The 21,518-nt window shown below is 45.4% G+C and overlaps 1 protein-coding gene across 2 annotated transcripts in view; it reads right to left on the reverse strand.

Moving 5' to 3' along the window:
• PLCL1 (phospholipase C like 1 (inactive)) overlaps window positions 1-21,518 on the reverse strand; it is a 202,400-nt gene that overhangs the window by 35,501 nt on the left and 145,381 nt on the right. For both annotated transcript variants that reach the window (XM_068137945.1, XM_068137946.1), the window contains exons 2-3: window positions 7,278-9,749; window positions 3,749-3,952 (exon numbers count right to left, since the gene is read on the reverse strand). In XM_068137945.1, the coding sequence (XP_067994046.1) occupies window positions 3,749-3,952; window positions 7,278-9,749 (2,676 nt within the window). The remainder of the gene's footprint in view (window positions 1-3,748; window positions 3,953-7,277; window positions 9,750-21,518) is intronic.

The following is a 21,518-nucleotide window of genomic DNA, read 5'->3' on the forward strand; positions in this document are numbered from 1 at the left end:
AGCAATGTGCACTTGCAGCCCAGAAGTCCAGTGTGGTCATCAGGTCAAGGGAAGTGACTCTACCACTGCTCTCTTCTGGTGAGACCTCACTGGAGGACTGTGTCCAGATACAGGATCCCAAACATGAGAAGGAAAGGCCACAAAAATTATCAGAGAGCTGCAGCACCTCTTCTGTGAAGACAGGCTGAGAGAATTGGGGTTATTCAGCCTGGAGAACAGAAAGCTCCAGGGAGACCTAATAGCAGCTTCCTAGTACCTGAAGGGAGCCTACAGGAAAGCTGGAGAGGAACTGTTTACAATGGCTTGTATCAACAGGATAAGGGGCAATGATTTTAAACTAGAGAAGGGTAGACTTCAGCGGGGCATTAGGAAGAAGCGCTTTACTCTGAGGGTGGTGGACACCCGAACAGTTTGCCCAGGGAGGTGGTAGAGGCCCCAAGCCCGGAGATGTTCAAGTGCAGGCTTGAGAGGGCTGAGAGCAGCCTGACCTAATTAGTGATGACCCCACTGACTTGCAGGATTGGACTAGATAGCCTCTAGAGGTCCCTTCCAACCCAGTGCATTCTATGATTCTATGGTCAACAGCTTTAATTTTATGCATTGAAACCTGTTCTCAGACCTTTTCACCCAAAAAGTGCTTTTAATGTAGAGACATTTCTGGGGAATTAAAAACATGCAGCAAGCACTTGCAGATCCAGCTCCTTGAAGACATATTTATCAACAACTTAGAAGGCTGAACCTTGGATACCTTTTATTGCAGAATGAGAGAGGCTGGAAGGGACCTCTGGAGATCATCTAGTCAAACCCCCTGCCAGATCAGGTTCACCTAGAGCAAGTTACACAGGATGGTATCCAGGTGGGTTTTGAATGACTCCAGAGATGGAGACTCCACCACCTTTCTGGGCAGCCTGTTCCAGTGCACTACAACCCTCAAAGTAAAGAAGTTCCTTCTCATGTTTAGATGGAACTTCCTATGTTCAAGTTTGTGCCTTGGATTACATTAAATCATTACAAATACCAAAGCAAGGAAGAGTTCTTTCTCAATATTAAAACCACAAACTCCTCCCCACCACAATGTATTTTCAAATAGCACAAGTGAGAGACAGTTCATGATTTTAAGCACAAAAAGGGCTAAAGAGATTTCAACATTCTGCTGCTGGCATCTCCTCAGAAGGTAAATACCCAACACACAGCAAATACATTTCTCAGTTCTAGCAAAGTAAGAGGCTGCCCCAGCCAGCCAGAGTAGGTAAAGGTAATTTAAAGTTAACCAAAATTACATCTCCAGTCAGCCTTGACACAGGCAGGGAAGAATTCCCTTTTCCTTCTCTGATTGTTTACTCCTTGCACTGTCTCTTGACATCCAGGGTACATCTTTGCCCATGAGAGGCAAATGTGAGAGCAAACATCATTTAAAGTAGTTATACAAGTGTTTTTTGCTGCATCCAAAAGAGGTCTTTCACCTATTTAAATAGAAAAGCTTCCAAAGCACGAAAGAGACCTTGAAACGTCCCATGTGTCCTCTACAGTATATAATTACAAAGATAAGAGGTGACACAGGCATTCTGGTAAAGCTCCATTAAGCAGGCCTCCAAAGACAGAAAAAAAATCTCTTATTTATGTGGTATTAGCTCTGCTCAAGCAGATATCACACCCCCCAACAAATCTACTGAATAGAAGTGCAGTCTAAAACATGGCAGTCGACTGGATCTGCAAACCCTCATTCTGGTATTGCTACACCCAGTATTCTAATCACCACAACTCAATCACCTTCAAGTAACACAGACAACTCTAAAAGGAACCCAGACATTGTAGTATTTCTCTTTCAGTCAACATCAGTGTCTCCCTCTTCACAGAATCCCAGGGGGTTGGAAGGGACCTCTGGAGATCATTCAGTGCAACCACCCTGCTAAAGCAGGGTCACCCACAGCAGATCCCCCAGGATCACAATATCCAGATGGCTTTGGAATCTCTTCAGAGATGGAGAATCCATAACTTCTCTTGTCGCCACTGTGCCTTGTCCCATCACTAAGCACCACTGGAAAAAGTCTGGACCCATCCTCTTGCCTCCCACCCTCTAGCTAGTGATGATCCCTTCTCAGGCTGCTCTTCCCCGGGCTAAACAGCCCTAGGTGTCTCAGCCTTTCCTCCTCACAGAGATGCTCCAGTCCCCTCAGCATCTTTGTAGACCCCACTGGATTCTCTTAAGTAGTTCCTTGTTTCTGTTAAACTGGGGAGCCCAGAACTGGACCCAGATCTCCATACAAGGCCTGACTACGGCAGAAGAGAGGAGGAAGAGAACTTTCATCAAACTGCCAGCTGCTTTCTTCTGAACGGACCTCAGGAGACAATTGACCTTCTTGGCCACAAGAGCACATTGCTGGCTCATGGTGAACTCATCCACCTTCAGAACTTGCTCCCCTTAGGAAGGAATCCTGAATACACTGATTTCTACAGTTTCACATTTAAGCCAGGGCTAAAGTATGCAGCTTGTTATCAGCTGCTGCAGACCATTTTATAAAGACAGGAAGTGAGGTGTGGCTTCATAGCCCAAGGGGCACAATGTGACAGCATCTTCTGCTGCAGGAAGCCAACCACAGCTGTTGCTCAGTCACCCACAGCAGTGACATATGTTATACAAGGCTGAACAGCAGCACTTACCTGGAGTGACTCCAGTTTGTCGCTCTATCTTTGTATAAGTATTCCTGGGCTATATTGACCTCTCCTTCCCCATGCAAAAACAGGGGTGTTTTAAAACTTCCCTTCCAACTTTGCCACAGCAGCCCCAAAGGCAACACTGACTTGGTCTGGCAGGGTGATAGGCACTTCTTAACAGTGCAGCTGAAAGGTATCTGAAAGTGGAATAGCTCAACCTTGCTTGGGAACTATAGCTCCCTGTCTCATGGCCCTGCCCTTTGCTGCAGTGCACAAATCCTGCTGCTTCCCAAGGACAACGACCAGCAGCCACCAACACAGGCTGAGCTGCAGCTATTTTTGTAAACAAAGTCGGTTTTGAGCACCAACCTGTGCTAGTCACCACTGTGTTTAAAAAAAGAAACAACAAAAAGCCCAGTGTTGCATTTTGGTGATTAAAGGACAACTTCACAGAATCCCAGTGTTGTTGGGGGTTGCAAGGGACTTTGGGAGATCATCTAGTCCAAGCTCTCTGCTAAAGCAGGGTCATCCAGACTCCACAACCTCTTTGGGCAGCTTGGTTCAGGGCAATGGCACCCTCACAGCAAAGAAGTTCCTCCTCATGTTCAGATAGAACCTCCCGGGTTCCAGCTTGTCCCCACTGCCCCTTGTCCTGTCACTGAGCATCACTGAAAGGAGTCTGGCCCCCCACCTGCTTCTCCCCCACCCTTTAGCTCTTGCTGAACATTGAGATGATCCCCACTCAGGCTGCCCTTTTCCAGGCTCAAGAGCCCCAGGGCTTTCAGCCTTTCCTCCTCACAGAGATGCTCCAGGCCCTTCAGCACCTTTGTAGCCTCCACCATACTCTCTCCAGCAGTCCCTTGTGTGCCATGAATTGGGGAGCCCAGAACTGAGCCCACTCCTCGAGACATGACCTGACTAGGGCAGAGGAGAGGGGGAAGAGAAGCTCCCTGGACTCTAAGCCTGTTTGGCATAGCCTGAGCCCTTTGCAGAACCTGTTTGTTTATGTGTTTGGACATGAAGAAGCCAGCAAGCACCACCTGCCACATTGCCAACGGTGGGGATGGCAGAGGTCAGAGTGGGAAGCACCTACCAGGTCATAGGCCGCCAGAACCTTTTTCTGCACGTCGGGCATGGTCCCCACAGGCTCCAGATAAGGGAAGGCATCCTTCATGCAGAGGGTGACGGAGGGTGTGCTGTCACCACTGAAGAGGCGCGAGGAGAGGGTCAGGATGCACTGCTTGAGGCTGGCCATGGGTGGCAGCCCGCACAGCTCCTTCACAGACACCATGGCGTTCTGCAGGAAGGAAGAGGAACACTTGAGCATGGTTTGCTGCTTGCCACTTGGCCCCTACTGCCTGTCAGCACCTCCTCAGTGTTGCCTGTTTCTCTCCACTGATGTGGGGCAGTGGTACCCCACTACCCACCCCTCCTCAGCCCCACAGACCCCAGGGTGATAACAGAGAGATGTTCTCAGCCAGCTGTGTTCTCCACAGAGAAACCTGCTGCCAGCTCCAGCTTTCCCCTAGGCCCAGGGATCTCAGCTTGCTCTGCTGGCAGCTGGGATCCCTGGGCCTAGGGGAAAGCAAATCCAGCTCCAACTGGTCCCCAGCATATTAAACCATCAGCACAAAATGCTCTGTCTCTTCTCAGTTGCTTTTGCTGCTGTAATCACCTCATTCTCCCATTATCACCATCCTCCAACAAGAATGAGTTTGACAGACCTCATATTTCCCATGGGAAAGGCAAGCAGGGGAAAAAAAAAACCCAAACCACACTGTTTTGGCCTTCCATTGCCACATCATGAAGAAACACAAATAATCTGAACAATCTTTTTCCCTTCATGGGTCACATGTAAGAAAATCAATACTGAATATGCAGGCCAAACTAAACTAACACACCATGTGTGACCAGCAGGATGAGGGAGGGGATTCTCCTCTTCTGCTCTGCTCTTGTGAGACCCTATCTGGAGTAATGCATCCACTTGTGGAGACCACAATGCAAGAAGGACGTTGAACTCAGGAGTGGTTCTAGAGGAGGCCAGAAAGATGATCAGAGGGGTGGAGCACCTCTCCTATGGGAACAGGCTGAGAGAGTTGAGGCTGTTCAGCCTGGAGAGAAGGCAGCTCCAGAGATACCTCATAGCAGCCTTCCAGTACCTGAAGGGTAACTACAAGAAAGCCAGGAAGAGACTTTTTACAAGGGCCAGAGCAGCCATTGCTCCCCAGAGTTCAGAGTAAGGGCAGAAGCTTGTGACCAGGGCTTGGAGTGATAGGACAAGGAACAATGACTTTAAATTGGAAAAGGAGAGATTTAGACTTTAGGAAGAAATTCTTTACAGTGAGGGTGGTGAGACACTGGAACAGGTTGCCCAGGGAGGTGCCCCCTCCCTGGCAGTGTTCAAAGCCAAGTTGGATAGGCCTTGAGCAAGCTGGTCTAGGAGAAGGTGTCCCTGCCCATGGCAGGGGGGTTGGAACTAGGTGATCTTTAAGGTCTCTTCCAACTCAAAATACTCTATGATTCTATGATTCACTTATTTTTCAAGCCAGTGGATTTACAGCTGACATGGCCTCAGCATTCAGCTTCTTGAGTTATACATTGAGTGACTAAGACACACAAAATCTTAGAACCCACACCTTGTAAATGTTCCTCCGCACCTTGTTGAAACAGCAACCTCCAGAACGTGCCCAGCTAGTTAACAGAGGCTTTTCTCATTAGTCCAACACATTCTCATGCAGTTAAATCCAGTGACTGTGTCTTGGAAGAACAAGACCTTATAGCAACCCTTTGCTCAGAAGGCACTTTAATGCTGTTTGAGTCAGATTCAGAGTATTTTCTTTCCTATAGTTCCCACACAGCGCCCAACCTATAGACAAAAGGTGCTGGCAGCAGTTCCATCCAGTCACTTTCAAGGCCTGCAGGAAAGGAAAGGCTGGGAAGAGTTTTCCCATTCTTAAAAATGTACTTTGACTCTTCCCTTGGGAGTGATTTAAAACTTATGTCATCTTGCAAACGTTTCCAGCTGCCAACATGCAATTTGCTTTTGACTGTGCAGAGGAGCAGGGTCAGTGAGGAGCTGCTACGCATTCATCTCCTGCTTTCAAGAAGGAATTGTTTCTGTGTCTTTACCAAGGAGATAGCTATGGATGACTTCAGCTGTTTATGCAAGAAATCTCACTGTTTAATACTGCTCAGTTGTGTTTCTAGGCAAACAATGGCAACACACACTCAGGGAAACCTGCTGCTCTTATACAGTGGTGTACAACACCTTAGAATGATAGAATTGCTTTGGTTGGAAAAGACCTTTAATATCATTGAGTCCAACCATTATCTACCTCTACCATGGCTAGTGCTAAACCATGTTCCTCAGCATCACACCGCTGTATCTTTTAAACATCTCCAGGGACAGGGATTCAGTCACCTCCCTGGGAAGCCTGTTCCAGTGTTAGAGAATCCTTTCAGTGGCTTCTTCTAGTACCCAACCTAAATCTCCCTTGAGGCCATTTCCTCTCATCTGGTCACTTGTTAGAAGAGCGAAGACACCAACCCTCACCTAGCTCCAACCTCCTTTCAGGGAGTTGTAGAGAGCCAGGAAGTCTTCCCCCAGCCTCCTCTCCAGACTAAACAACCTCAGCGACAACCTTAGTAACACATCAATTGACTGTTTCTTATACTCACCCACATAAAACTGAAAGCATAACCCTCACTCAAACAAAGGCTTGATGATGTTTTCCAGCAAGAAAATGAAGTTTCTAAGGCCTAGAGACACAAATGTACCCCCAGATCTCCTTTCTCAGACAAACCTAACCAGTAAAGCATGTTTGGAGAGGACATACAACATTTCTGTCTAAATCCACATTTGCTTGTTAGATAACACCTTGTGCCAGGTTACACCCATCCCTGGAGGGGCTGAAATGAACCCAGCCCCGGGGTGGGCAAAGGAAACCTGACTTGGGTGGGCAGACAGACTTTGTCCCCCCTCCCAGGGTCAAAGTCTATTCCACTCCCCGTTCCTGCCCAGCAAGCCTAATTAAAGGGGGCCATTTTCTTGGTTCGCTCTCTTTCTCCTGCACCTTGCTTGCTCGACAGACCATCATTGCTGTTCCTGTTTCCTGAGTTACCACGTGGTCTGCCTCCATGCTGCTTCCACACTTCTGAGGACTGCATCCAAACAGAATCTACATTACATCAAGGGAATGCAATGCTAGCTGGGCCTGGCTTTGTATATTTTTCTATTTAACCTTTTCCTTATACCTTTGTAACTCTCCCTGTTACTGAAATGCTATATATATTTTGTTAAACTTACTTTTTTTTTACTTCCAAACTGATTCTATACCATTTATTTCATGATTTTACCTCCCATTTCTCCTGCCTGTTTTGCTTTTACCCTACTGGGAAGCAGGGGAGGGGGGATGCAATCTAAATCTGTTCCATTTGGGCTTTTGGACTCCGGGAAAAGCTTAAACTATAACACACCTGTAACCACCACCAGTTAAAAGTTGAGAACAGCTTTGGGTCTGAAGCTTCGTCAGCTTCAGCAAGTTTGCCCTACCAGCATCCCAGGCCAGGACTTTCATTTCCACATTCAGGACAGGCCAACGCACACAACCAAAGTGTCATACCTGCATGTTCTCTCTCATGTCAGTAGCCTCTCGTAGAGGATGCACAGCCAGCTTAAAGATGTCATCGATGGTCTTGAGACCAGTGTTCCTCAGCATGGTGTATTCCCTTGCTTTCTTGCCTATCCTCACTGAGAGGCTACGCTTTTGGGCCTTGCCACCTCCGCTGCGATTGGTTATGGCAATGTGGACAAAGAGGGTGACGTGCTCCATGATGTCGCCGACAAAAGAGCGCAGCGGTATGTGCCTGTAGCCGGGCTGCAGGCACTCCAGAGGGATGGTGTACTGCCCTATGAATTCATCCCCAATGTAGTCATCATCCAAAACGACAAAACGGATCATGGCCAGCTCTGGCAGGTTGATCTGGAACTCAAAGCTTTCATCAAAAATGGGGTTATCACTGTTTTGCTGAACAGTTTTAGTTCTTTGTTCGGTGCAGTCTGCAGGAATCCCATGTATTTCTATGCAGACGTAGGGGTCTATGACGTCCCCTTTTGCACAGGCACCCTTGGGCTTTGGAAAGTTCTGACCACTGATTATTTTGACGTGTAGGACCTGGGGAGAAACCCCTGGAACAATGCCCTTGGTATTTGCACTGAAGTAAGACACCTCCTCACGCATCACCGAAGGCCTGAGGACGTACCCGCAGCCCCCATTCTGCAGAAACCAGCCAGTGTGGAGGTCCATCATAGGCCCTGGGGTCTGATAGTTCATTGCCACTATCTGGCAACCACAATTCCAAAAATCTTGAGGATTTAAGTTACTGGAGTCTATCCTCATAGCACTGGGGTACACCCTGGAGAGAAACCTTTTGTTGTAGTTGACAAAGTCTTCAGGGGACTCGTTTGCGATCCGACTGGCTTCCGCCTCGCTGAACGAGCACATTTCCCAATAGTTCTGAGCTTTCATGGATGTCTCAAAGTCTTTGTACTGCACAGATTTGCATAGGGACACCAAGTCGGACAGTTCCCTGCAGAGCCAGATCAGCTTGGGTTCCCTTGAGAAGTCCTCTGACAGTCTCCGGGATATCTCAGCCTCTTCATCTTCATCCGTGACTTCTCCTTCCAATAGATCCTGGTCACTGGGCAGCTTCTTCCCTTTCACAATGATCTTCATTTTCAGTTTCTCAGGTGACGGGAGGTAGACTTCTGAGGATAAAGGCGCCTCTGTGTACAGTTTGTTTCCAAAGATGTTTTTCATGTGTTGTACCACCACCTTCTGCTGTTGTAGTGAGCAGTGGTTGCCCAAGCAGAGAATAAGGGGGTATTCTGAGGCAAAAAATGCCAGTTTGTTTATCACCTCAATAACATTTCGGAAGGCAAGCGGTGATGTCATGTTGTTGCGGTTGCAAATAATGGGTTCATTATCTGGGCCATCGCAGACATCTAGTTCAATGCTCCGACAGCTCATCTTCAAAGCTCTGACATAGCCATTGATATCAGCTGGCCCTCTGAGCTGGTCCTCTATCAGATATGTATTGTGGGATGCGTTGATGTAATAGTGTGACAAAGGCTGCGTCATATCTTGGACGATTTTCTTGTGCTCTGGGTCAAAAATATCACATTCTGGGGACAACAAGTACTGGGTAAATCCATCGATTGCAAGAAAGCCTTTCAAGCGCCCTTCTTGAGAGAGCTCATACCTGCGTATGATATCCAGACACATCTCTTCTGTTATGTGGCTCACTCCTTGCTCAGCCTCCAAAAACAGCATGAGGTCATTGGCGTCTAGATACTCTTTGTTTTTAGATATCTGCACCAGTAAGAAGTAAACTTCAGGTCTTGTGCAAAGTTCACTGAACACCTCACAGAACTCCTCTTTCGTTACTCGTGTTGTCAATTTCTCTTTGCTCTTCTGGATTTCCTTGAATTTTAACCTAATCTTTGATTCTTTTAAGGTGGGATTGAGCTTCTTTATGAGCTCCACAGATGTATCTTCTAACATTATGCCATTACCATCAATGTCTGCTGCTTCAAATACAGTTTTTAGCCAGGCAAACCGTGGGGTATTATGGCTGTTCTCCATCAGATCCAGGGGTTGTTTGCTACGAGAAACCAAGTACCTTAATCCCGATACCCAAATGTTGGCCACATCAGCAGAGTTGGCAACCAGGTCAAGGGACTCGTAGTTCTCACCATGAATTACCGACAGCGCACAGTCCTCAGAAATCTGGTCTGCGAGTCCGTTATTCCTGAATGTTTCTGTGTTCTTCCCTAGTCTGATTTCTTTTATGGCAGAGATATCAAGCTTTGCTTTCTCAAGGTCCTTTTTGGAAGGCTCCCAACGCAGAGCCTGCATGTCAGGATCCAGAGTGAAAAAACGGTTATAAATCCGGGAATTTGGACGAACTTTCTTCAGTTCACACCCAGCCTGCATAAAGCTGATACAGTCGCTGGCGCTGCTTATCTTCTTCTCTGATGGCATGCTGCTGAAGGACACTGTTTTCTTTCTTCCACATTTTTGGTTTGAAGGATCCTGCAGAATAATTACAGAGACAAAAAGAATGAGAATATTTGGCTTGGCCATTGCACGAAGCGCATAAAGAACAGAGAAGAGACATTTAAGTAAAGATAATCCGTGTTCTTCTGAATTTCAAAACACAATGTATTATCCCTTCCCACAATTTAGTTCCCTACTGAACCATAAAGTATACTGAGCTATACAGTGACTTGATTGACTGCAGCATCAGATATACCAAGTTTTCATGAGTGATGTTTGCAGCGATCACACTGCCTTCCAGATCTCAGCCACTCACTAGAGCAGTGAAAGGGTGGCATCTAGAAGTGTCACATCCACTTTACAACCAGGTAAGTATGGGAAGAGGGGTCTCATGGGAAGCTCCAGAAGCTGGCTAAGGGCTGCACAACCTGACGTGGCATGGATCTCACCAGGATTTCACAGAATCACAGAATACATCTGGTTGGGAGACCTCAAAGATCATCCAGACCAACCCTCAACCCAGCACTGAAGGGTCAACACCAAACCATGCGCCTAAGCACCAGGTCCACATGCTGCTCAAACACCTCCAGGGATATCATAAGAGATATCACAAATCAAGGAGGAAGACTGGGATAAAAAGGCATGAAAAAAGAGTCTAGGTCTACATAGGAGGAGAAAGGGAAGAAACGTCTGATGCAGTTCTGGGAGGATAGCCTGGGCCAGGCTGGCATGCCCATGGGGCATACATGATAGCTCGGTGCTCGGCAGATGAGCAGCCTGTCTCAATTCTGCCTCTTTTCTGCAACCTTAGACAGCCCAAGCAAAACTGAAACAAAAGCAAACAACAGTCATGACTCAGACCCCTGAGATACATGCCCAGGAGGGTCTGGGCATTCTTATTTGTGTGTTCTAGTGTCCGTTGGCAGAGGCTGTTCTCATTAGGCTGAGAAATCCATCTCTGCTGCATGCACAACCACACAGATCTCATGGCTGCTTTCCTGGGAGCCCCACATACCCTTCTGCTCAGCCCTAACCTATTTCACACAGTCTTGTCACCCCACTTGTTTTGAAAAGCAGCTCTTCTGATCACCTCTGGGTACCAGGACCAAAAAACACTGTGGAGAAATGGGCAACCAGGCAAGAAACCCATATTCTAACTTCTCTTGAGAAGATACGTAGTCAGACACATGTGACTGATTTCTCAGTATCAACTCCCTACTTGCTGCTGGATGCAAACCCAGCAGCCTGCAAAGCTTTCTGTAATTTTAGTGCAGCAACTAAATTGAAATCTTTCCCCAGATATTATCAAAACATTTCACAATAATTACAAATTGCAAATCATTCTTTTTTCTCTGCATGATCCCATCTACTCTGTTAGTGTACAAACTATCCAACAGCAACCAAAAATATTTTTAATACATCATTCAAGGCTGTAATTAATAGTGGAAACCCTTGTTAAAGTTGTACTCCCTCCTATTTCCCCAGCCACCAGCTATACTTTCCCAGTTCTCTGCTTTCTGCTGTTGAAGGGGCTTTTGCTGCCTGGATTTTGATGAGGAGTCCTAAGGTGAGGAAACATCAATGCTGGGTATAGGCACACAGCCCTCTGCTACATCGCCCTCAGGCCCAAATCCCCTGACTCCTATATCTTTGCTGCCTGGACTAACCTCCCTTACCCCAGGAGGCAGTTCCCCACAGCTCCCATTTATTTGTTGTGTCATTCACCCTTCTCCAAGTCCTACTCCTCTGCAGATCCTAAATACAACTCCTCTAGCAGTGCCCTCCATCATCACATGTGTCTTCCTGCTGCTCTGCATGGTCTGTGCCCAAGCAGGACCACGTCCAGCTGTCCCAGGTGCAGAACACCAGTCTTGATACTCTTAAGAACATCTCCACTTGGTGCTTGCATGTTTGCAGAGACATTTTCAGTACATTAGTCAATATAAATGTTGTCATTCACTCCCCTCACTCAGTAACACCCAAGCTATTTCCAAAACCCCACCCCCTCAACAACTGGATTTGAAGGCATAGGATCTGCTGAGAGCAAAACCAAACCTTCTAAAACTCTTTATGCTAAAGACTTCTAATTAAACTGAAGCAGTGACTTCTACTGACAAGGCTAATTATTCTAGCCATTTAGTGTAGTACTTATTATGAGAATTAGTCTTTACAGAAGTTAGCAAGTGCCTTGGGTCAGCTCCTTCTTTAATTACAGTTTTTCTGTTAAGCCATTCTGTTCCTGCATTAGCATACCATGTTTTAATACATAGCTGTAGCCATTTCTTTTTTGCTTCATGTTACCTGTGCTTTTTGATGTAAATAAGCCATGGAATGTATCAGCTACTTTTTGGGCACTAAGGTGGAAAAAACTAATTGGCCTCATGGAGAATCAGCAAAAGTTTCCTTTTAACATTCAATCTTAACCTCTTGGGGATTTTGGAGGGAACTGGATTATCCTCTAAGACCTTTTTCCCTGCATTTATTTTTGATGGATACTTTTAGTTTCATACATGGTAGTATGTACGGAACACCGGAATCACGTAACAGGAGTTCTTAATCTCTGAGGAGGACTTCCTCATACCTTTTAATCAATTGAATAGAATTCAAGCCTAGTTCATGGACTTAATTCCCAAAATGAACAAGATCTGAGCATTACTGACATTGATTGCATTCTTTTAACTGACATTCATCTACTGTACAATACACACAAGCCCTGCAAACTGCAGTTGCTAACTGAGCAGATCACTGCAGCAGCTATTCCTCTCCTGGTCTCCACAGAACAGGAACAGGTTCAGTCTTTCAAAGTGAGACTTGCTAATTTAGATGCAATATGATAACTTTCATTCATAATTATCAAGAAGGTTTTTTATTCTAGAGTTGTAAAACCTCCAAATGTGTTTCTGTAAAGGTCAAATGCTGTCTTCTCAGACTGACAAGCAGACACTCACCCTAGCTCTACTATGCTCACACTGCTTGAAAAGCATCTTCAGATCCTGGCACCACAGTTTAACCAGACCTCCAGGTCCAAGAGGTTGCTCTGGGGAACAGAGAGTGTTTTCTTCAATAGGTATCCTCCCTCCACTGGACTCCACCTCATATCAGAGCCTGGAGAAGAGGATTTAAATACACTTTGCCTCCTCATTTTACCTTTTGCCCTATTTTACCTTTTACTGGACATTAAGAACAGGAACAATCATGGCCACCTGACAAACTAAGACCTGCTAACATCTCGCATGAATAAATCATGAACCTTATCTCTTGTGCTACCTACCAAAAATGTTCTCACTGCAGATTACCAAGACCCTTCTCTAGGGTACTAACCCACACCAGAGCATTTGTTCCCCTTCAGTAGCCTAAGCAACCAGAAAGCACAATACCCCTGAAGCATGGAGGTGAAAAGTCTTTCTCCAAGGGTCTAAGCCCATCAAAACCAATTTTATCAAACAGCAACTGGCCTAGGAGTGCCTTTTGTCCTCAGTCGCTTGCACTGATGACACTGAAGATATTGTGACAACAAAGGAAGGAAAGAATGACATCTGCCAAAACCACAAATCCATATCAGTGTGAAAACAAGCAACTTGTAGATTTCCATCCTAAGACCTTCTCGACCAGAGGTAAGCTAGCTCTACACAAAACACTGCTACTGGAAACAAACACCACCAGTCTGCAACAGTACACACCTGCTTAGATGGGATGTTTTGTGCTTTTCATGACAAGACACTTCTCTCAAATAGGACTCAAATGTTGGTTTTCTTCAGTTCTTTGGACATCCCCTACAAGGTAATGTAACTGGTTGACTCCTCCTGCTCCTGAACCTGCATGATATCCATGCAAAACACCTCAAGACTTCAGCCACAAGACCACTTCAACGTGTGCTTAGCTTTCAGCATACATATAGCTTCTTTGAAATGGGTTAACATCAAGGAACTGTAGTTAAGTGCTGGGCCAACTGCATCCTAACATTTTCTCAACATTTCTAAAGGACGGATTCAGAGCTCCAGCCTAAGCATGCTCCCAAAATAAGAGCTCTTCTGGTGAAAACATCATCCATGTCAGAGGGACTGGAAGTGTAAACAGTGGGAGCAGTAAGCCATCAGCAGCTGTGGGAAAACTCCACCCCATCCACCCTGACCTTTGACTGCTCAATCTTCTGCTGTTTAAATCAAAGAGCTGACAGAAATAAATATATGGGATAAAAAACCTATGAATAAACATGCTCTCCACCTCATCCCACCCCCTTTGTCAAGGGTACAGGACATAAATCGCAGAGCTGAAGCTAAGAAACAGGGCAGTGAAAAGAGCTGTACAGCAACTTCTGCCCACAGAAGTCAGTCACTATTCATCTGAAAACAAGTTACCTGAAGGGTCTCTACAGCATCTACAGCCATCCAGGACTCTGCCAAGGAGGGCAAGATACATCACTTACCCAAGGACACCAAAAGGCCTTCAAGAGCTGCAGGGAAATTCAGTAATGATGCCAAGAGCTAAACTTGTTAAGTGTGTGGTTAAAAGCCATTTCTCCCAAAACCAATTCACCTTTTCACTAGTGAGCATCACACTTGCTAAAAGAGAAGCTTTATTTTGATCTTTGCCATTTCCTGTGAGACTAGCACTAAGAAATCAATAACACCCTAGGTTGACCTCACAAATAGGTTATGATAAACAGTGCAGCCTAAAATCTACCTGCTCTGGAAACTTCAGATGATTCACTTAATCGGACAACTGATTACCCAATTATTATTCTTTTCCTCAGGAGAAACTAATTAAATTTACAAGATGAGGATTTTCAGGAGGCCTCTCAATATTTCAGTTATACTTAGCCAGAATCCCAGTTCCCCAAAATCTTCAAGCTTTACAGTACTGGTAGACAGAAAATGCACCTTTATAAAATAAAGAGGTCAGTGAGCCACTAGTGGCACCCAGAGCACTGTGGGCTGACAAATAGATGGAGGAAATTTTCTATCATGATGGAGGTCAAAGAAGGGAAGTTTATATAAACTAGCTAAAAGAACACAGAAAGCACTGGGGCCAGGGCTGCAAGTAGATCTCATGTGCCTGTGAGGTCTAGTGTATCTGATCAGAGATGGGACTCCAACCTTAAAGCCACAGTAGGACTAGTATGGGATTACTACAGATAGCCATGATCACAGAAACTAGTATTACAGAATCACAGAGTGTCACAGTACATTACAAGTTGGAAGGGACCTCAAGAGATCATCAAGTCCAACCCCCCTGCAAAAGCAGGATCACTTATGGTAGTCCACACAGGAATGCATCCAGACAGGTTTTGAATGTGTCCAGAGAAGGAAACTCCACAGTCTCTCTGGGCAGCCTGTTCCAGTGCTCTGTCACACTGTAAAGAAGTTTCTCCTCATGTTCAGGTGACATCTTCTACGTTCAAGCTTGAACCTGTTGTTCCTCGTCTTACTATTGCACACCACTGAAAAGAGATTTGTCCCCTCCACCCCTCAGATATTTATAGGCATGGATCAGATCCCCTCTCAGTCTCCTCTTCTCAAGACTAAACAGCCCCAGGTCTCTCAGTCTCTCTTCATAGAGGAAATGCTCAAATCCCCTAATCATCCTTGTGGCTCTCTGTTAGAGTCTCTCTAGCAGGAATCTGTCTCTCTTGAACTGTGGAGCCCAAGACTGGACACAGTATTCCAGGTGTGGTTTCACCAGGGCAGAGAAGAGGGGGAGAAGAACCTTGCTAGACCTGCTGGACACACTTTCCTTGATGCACCCACATCACTAGGTCAAAAGGATCTCTCCTGTGAGTCTCAGGCCATCCTCAGAGAGCCCCCCAGGCATGCCCATTTTGCAGATTTTCTCTCTGATATTCCAACAAACGAATGAGCTGAACTCCCTCTAATCTTTCTCAGCAAGGCCTGTAGGACGCATGTATCAGATAGCCACCATGACAACTCGCTGGACAACAAAGAAAATGTTACCCACTCAAAATTCATCCATGCCAACAACTTCTGGCACAAAGCAGTCACTTTTACCCAGCGACCGACCGACCTCACTGCCACCAACACAGGGACACTGCCAGTCACAGTTGGGCTAACCACACAGCTCAGCAGATTGCAAGAACAGATGTTAATGCTGAAAGACTGACCTCAGGAGCCTCTTCAAGGCCAAATTCCTGCTAATTCAGGAATTTGAGCACATGTGGAATCAAGACTGGATTCAAAGTTTAACAGGCACGCTTAAAAGCATGTACACAGTAATGGAATAAACGGAAAAGTTAAGGCAGACCAAAAATACAACTTGGAGAGATACGTGAGAACACAATGTCCAGCAACCTTCCACATACCAAATCAGTCCTGCAGGCACGTCTGCAAGCCAGCACCAAGAGCAGCTAATGGAGTTCAGGCAACCTGAATATCTCACAACTGCATTGATTTCAGGTTTACAAAGGTGACTGCAGCAGTGGAACCTTGTACTAACCAAAACCTGGATTGTAATAAAACGAGCTACATCATAGAGAAAATGTCCAGATAGCCCACAGATGGGGTACAGCTGGGAAGCCATGCTCCATCCACTCTTTATACAGGCAGGCAGCAAAAGCATGCACTTGGCATGCAGCCAGCCTGAACCTGCAGAAGAAAAAAAAAATGACTAAGATCTGAGAAACACTGAAGACCTGGTGTCTCAGCATCCTCCCAACAGCTCTCAGCACCATGACAAGGAGAACTCTAAAATTTTGCCATCAAACACTGCAGGCTCACCAAGAGTTACAGCATTACCCTGGCATAAGGGCTGCCACAGTGCCCAGGAGCAGGAAAATGAGCACTGCAGTATCTGTACATCTCAGCACAGCGTTAATGTTCATCTCCTTCAATAGCCAGAGATGCAACAGCTCTGCAGCGAGTGCAGAGGACACTGCCACAATGAACTTCCAAAACACAGAGACCTGAACAACCTCCCACTATCCACAGAAAATGTAGAAGTTGTTTCATATGTTACCACAGGGCTTGGTGCAGACATAGCATACCCGCCAGCAAACATGGAGATACCTGACCTACATTCAGGGTCCTCACCCTTGGTTCTGCCAGTGGGCAAGCCACAGATTGCGGTGCATGCTGCTGTGGCCATCATCTTCTCAGTGCCCAAGTCTCAGCATGAGAACAAACCAGGAGACACACCCCAGTGACCCACAGGATACAGAGAGTCCTAGTGTTCAATGTGGAAAGAACCTATTGGGCTAGAAGCCCTTGAACCTACAGAAGATAATCAAAGCTTTCCTACTTACCAGAACATGCCTCATGGAGAGAAAAATCATAGATTCATAGAATGGTTTAGTTTGGAAGGGACCTTAAAGGTCATCTAGTTCCAACCCCCCTGCTGTGGGCAGGGACAGCTCCTACTAGACCAGGTTGCTCAAGGTCTCATCCAACCTGGCTTTCAACACTGCCAGGCTTGGAGCCTCCACAGCTTCTCTAGGCAACTTGTTCCAGTGCCTCACCACCCTCATGAGGAAGAATTTCCTAACATCTAACCTAAATCCAGCTTCTTCCAGTTTGAAGCCATTAGCCCTCATCCTGTCACTGCATGCCTTTGTAATAAGTCCCTCTCCAGCTGTCCTATATGTCCCCCTTCAAACTGAAAGAAGCTTGTCAAAGTAACCTGATACCTCTTCTTTGACATGACAAATTTGGCTAGTGCATGTAACAAAGTCGTCGTAAAACATTTAGACTGTACTATATCGTGGTTTCTGCAAGGCATCTGACTTGGCACTGAATGGCATTTTGATTAAGAAGACAGAACAATAAACTCAGAAGACATTCACAAGATAAATGATAGGTCTTCAATGTAACAGTAAACGTGAAACACTAATCATCTACATCTGCCTCAAACAGGACCCTGCAGAGACCTGCTCCTAGCCCTAGGCTGTGTAGTATTTTTAGAGGGACCTGGAAGAAAGCATAAAAATCAATACATCTGGAGAGGATAGAAAGCCAAGTCTGCACAGTGATGATTAACAACAGAGAGAGATCAGTCACCAAAAGTCAAAAGACTGTTTAACAAAGCATAAAAAACTATGTATCAACAAGAACCAACATAGGAGAATGTAACTCTAGAAAGACAAAGGTCATGTCCAATCCCCAGGCCTGGGACTCTGCTGCAGGAAACAGGAATCTGGATTTGAAAAACAACTTAGTCATCCCAGGTGATCAGCACAGAACATAACAAGTTCACAATAGTTGTACAAAGATAGTATCTGCTGAAGACAGAAAAGTTTGAATACTTTTGTAGTCATCCATCCTGGGATACCCTGAGGTTAGGAATTACCTTGAAAACTGGAGAAAGTTCACAAAAGCCACAAAAATCAGGAAGATTTTGGAGAACACGTTGGAGTAAGAGATTCCAGATTCTCTTACCTCAATACACACATCATCTGATCATGAGCAACTACAGAAGTCCAAACTACCACAAGGAAAAACTTTAAAGGAGTCTCCCTTTGCCCTAATAAAGGCCTATTTGGGCACTTTTGTTCAGAGTGTAATCGTTTCAGTTGAGTCTTTAGCTCAGTTGTGAATCAACATATTTTAAGAAATCCTTCACTTTGTTTCCTTATGAATCCTCTGAGAACTCAGGATATAGACTTGACATTGTCACACACTAAAAAAATTCCCAACAACCCAAAACAAAAACAGCCACACACTCTCTTACCCAAACTCAACCCATCTTGTAGAGAGGACAACAGCTAGTGATGGTTACAACCTCCCACACACAGCAGGAGAGCTTCCATCACTAACAGGGCATTCATCAGCACCTTAATGCTCTCCTGGGACATCCTTTTGGAAAGAATCAGCACCTGGTTTCTTCCAAAAGGATGTCTCAGGAGGACAAATGTGATCTCTTTTCCACCCTGTGCAATGGAGAGTGGAACAAATTCCTGTGCCCAAGTACAGAACCACAGAACATTAGGAGCTGGAAGAGACAGCCTGTTTAGGTATCAGCTCAAAAACTCAATTTTGTGTTTCTCAAGAGACAACCACTGAATGTGACCATGCCTTCTGGTCTGGGATCATGGCCCTGGAGATTACCAGACACAGGGGGCCCAAAAACAGGGTGACCAATTCCATTCTGAATCTTACACCAATCCTCCAGGAATAAAATGGGTAATCCAACAAGCCACCCAAATCTCCCCAGTCTAATCACATTATTTTAAGCCTTTTTTAATCAACTTAAATTATTTCTTCATTAATCACATTTATGCTGATTCAGATCAACCCCAGTCCTTAAATTTAGCATTGAAGTTACAAAACCCAGTCAAATAAAGTTATGAAACTGACTTAATGGGTGTACTATTTTAAAATGTTGATTTTCATTCATAACTGGATTACTAAATAGATGGAGAGAGAATATAAAAATCCAAGTAATTACATGAGTGAGTGCAAAGCAGCTTTGTTTCACCTGGTCTGTAATGCACTGGGAGGTGAGATTTTAGCCTTCAGTGTGCTGCCTAAAGGCTCCAGCATTCTGTGAAGGAGAAAAGCAGCTTTCAGCACACCCAACAGTGCATCAGCTCCTGTGAGGAAACTCTTTTGTCATTTGAGGAACACAGCCTTGAGATGTGGGAGTCTGTACAGCTGGTGTGCAGGCTCTCTGTGGAGAAACAGGTGCCACTTCCATGGGAACCCAGAAGACAGATCCCAGTGGCAGCCCTTGCTCATCCAGCATGGGTGGGTGTGTGGTCCCACCTCCTTGTACACACGGCCTGCCCATGGACCTTGGTTCTGAACATTTCAGAAGTATTGTCAAGGATTAGGACTGGGTCAACCACCAGATGAGAGGCAGATGGTCTCTATGAACCCCTCTGCCTTGCCAAAAAGAATAAGGGATAGAGACTGATGGGTTGGGAAAGAAACTAAACCAGCTGAGATGGAAAGATGAACAATCCAATGAAATAGAAGCAAACCAATATGAAACCCTACTCCTGATGGCAGCAACATCACCATTATCACCACTGATGGTGTGGCAGGCACTGAGAATGTCACAGACTGGACTCAGCAGCAGATGGGAACCAAGATTCAGGGGCTGAATTTGGGAACATACAGATGGAGATCAAAGGCAAAAGGGACAGATTCCTCCTCAGATACCAGACATTGAAGAAGCAGCTTGACCCTGGTGATCCCTCAGCTTGATCCTGAAGATGATATCCATGGGATGCAATCCCTTGTTAGTCAGTTTAAGGTCACCTGCAGGTGCCACCTCTGGCTTACTGCCCTTCAAGGTGGGGCACAAGATGTAGCAATGCCCTTGGTGTACACAGAACCAAGTCTCAGACAGAGCTTTTCTGCAGCCCAGTCCTTGGCAGTGGCTCTTCCCAACAGCTTCTCCCTGCTAGAAGCAGCCCCTGGCTGTGCAAACCTGCCCTGAACTGCAGAAAGTGCTGGCACTGAGCAGAGACTGAGCTGAGAAGTCAAATCCCTGAGCAGGATTAGTTCTCCTCTAGCTAAATCCAGAACAAGTATTTCACTCCCACCCACAGTTTTTTAGCTTTGCCACTATGTGCACAGTGCTTAGAACACATTCACCTCCGCCATCCTCAGACTGCAAAGCAAAGCTGTAGGTATGCATTCCAACTGCTGATGTAAGAACAGGTTCCATCAAGCCATGGAACATGCTGCTGATAGAGGAGTTGACAGGGCTAAAACCCACATACAGGTGAAACAAGGATTTCCACCATCCACGTAGCAACAGTACAGCAAACTAAATGTCTGCCTTCAAAGGAAAACAGAGACTTCCCCATTAATAAGAAGAAAATAAGTATTTAAGAGACAGCTGAGTTAACCTCATTAAATCAATTTTATGTGCACCTAATAAGTGGGTGTTTTTCATGTTTTTCCCAATGAATGTTTGCATTATTCATTAAAACCAGGAGTAAACGATGCAGGTTATAGGCACTTTGATAAAGCCTTCGCAGCAAGCTGCTGCATCACCAACACCCAATTTATTTCAAGAGTAATTGATTTGCTGTGGGGATGTGCTGTAATTTTTATAGTGTTTCTTCCTAGACTATCAACCCCCATGGGCAGAGCTCTCCTATTTCCCAGAACATGACTCAGGGAGAGAAAAATCATAGAATGGTTTGAGTTGGAAGGGACCTTAAAGATCATCTAGTCCCAACCCTCCTGTCCCACCTTGCACTAGACCAGCTTGCTCAAGGCCTCATCCAACCTGGCCTTGAACACCTCTAGGGAAGAAGCATCCACAAGCGCCTAGGCAACCTGTTCTCCAGTGTCTTGCCACCTTCACTGTGAAGATTTTTTTCCTAATCTCCAGCCTAAACCTGCCCTCTTCCATCTGAAATGAGTTGTTTGGGGGTATTTTTAATAAATACAGGAGTGCTATTGTAATATGACTTTATTCTGATTCTATATTTTGCTAGCTAATGATAATTCCTTTTTCTCAGACGTGAATTAGCTGCATGCCTGAATATTACAGTCCCTTGGGTTTCAGATGGCACGTGTATCTTCATGGTCTAAGTACAGCACCAGCTTAGTGTAATTGCTTCCATCCAGCTAATGGTTAAACATTATGAATTAGTGGATGTTAAATGAGTTGGGGTGTTAAAAATAAATCTAACCACAGGCTAATTATACTGTAGCTGCAACAGTATTTTATGAGGAGGAAAGAAAACCTCAAATCTCCATTTTTCACATGAGATATTGTTACAAAATGTTGAGCAAGATTAAAAACAAAACAAAACCAAACCCAAAAAAAAACCAAAAACCACAAAACCAGGAACATTTGGTTTGCAACCAGGAAAGTAGGAACCCCCAGCTTCTAGTT

Source organism: Melanerpes formicivorus, unplaced genomic scaffold (assembly GCF_026170545.1).
Source record: "Melanerpes formicivorus ecotype bairdi unplaced genomic scaffold, bMelFor1.0.p_v2 SCAF_5, whole genome shotgun sequence".
NCBI lineage: Eukaryota > Metazoa > Chordata > Aves > Piciformes > Picidae > Melanerpes > Melanerpes formicivorus.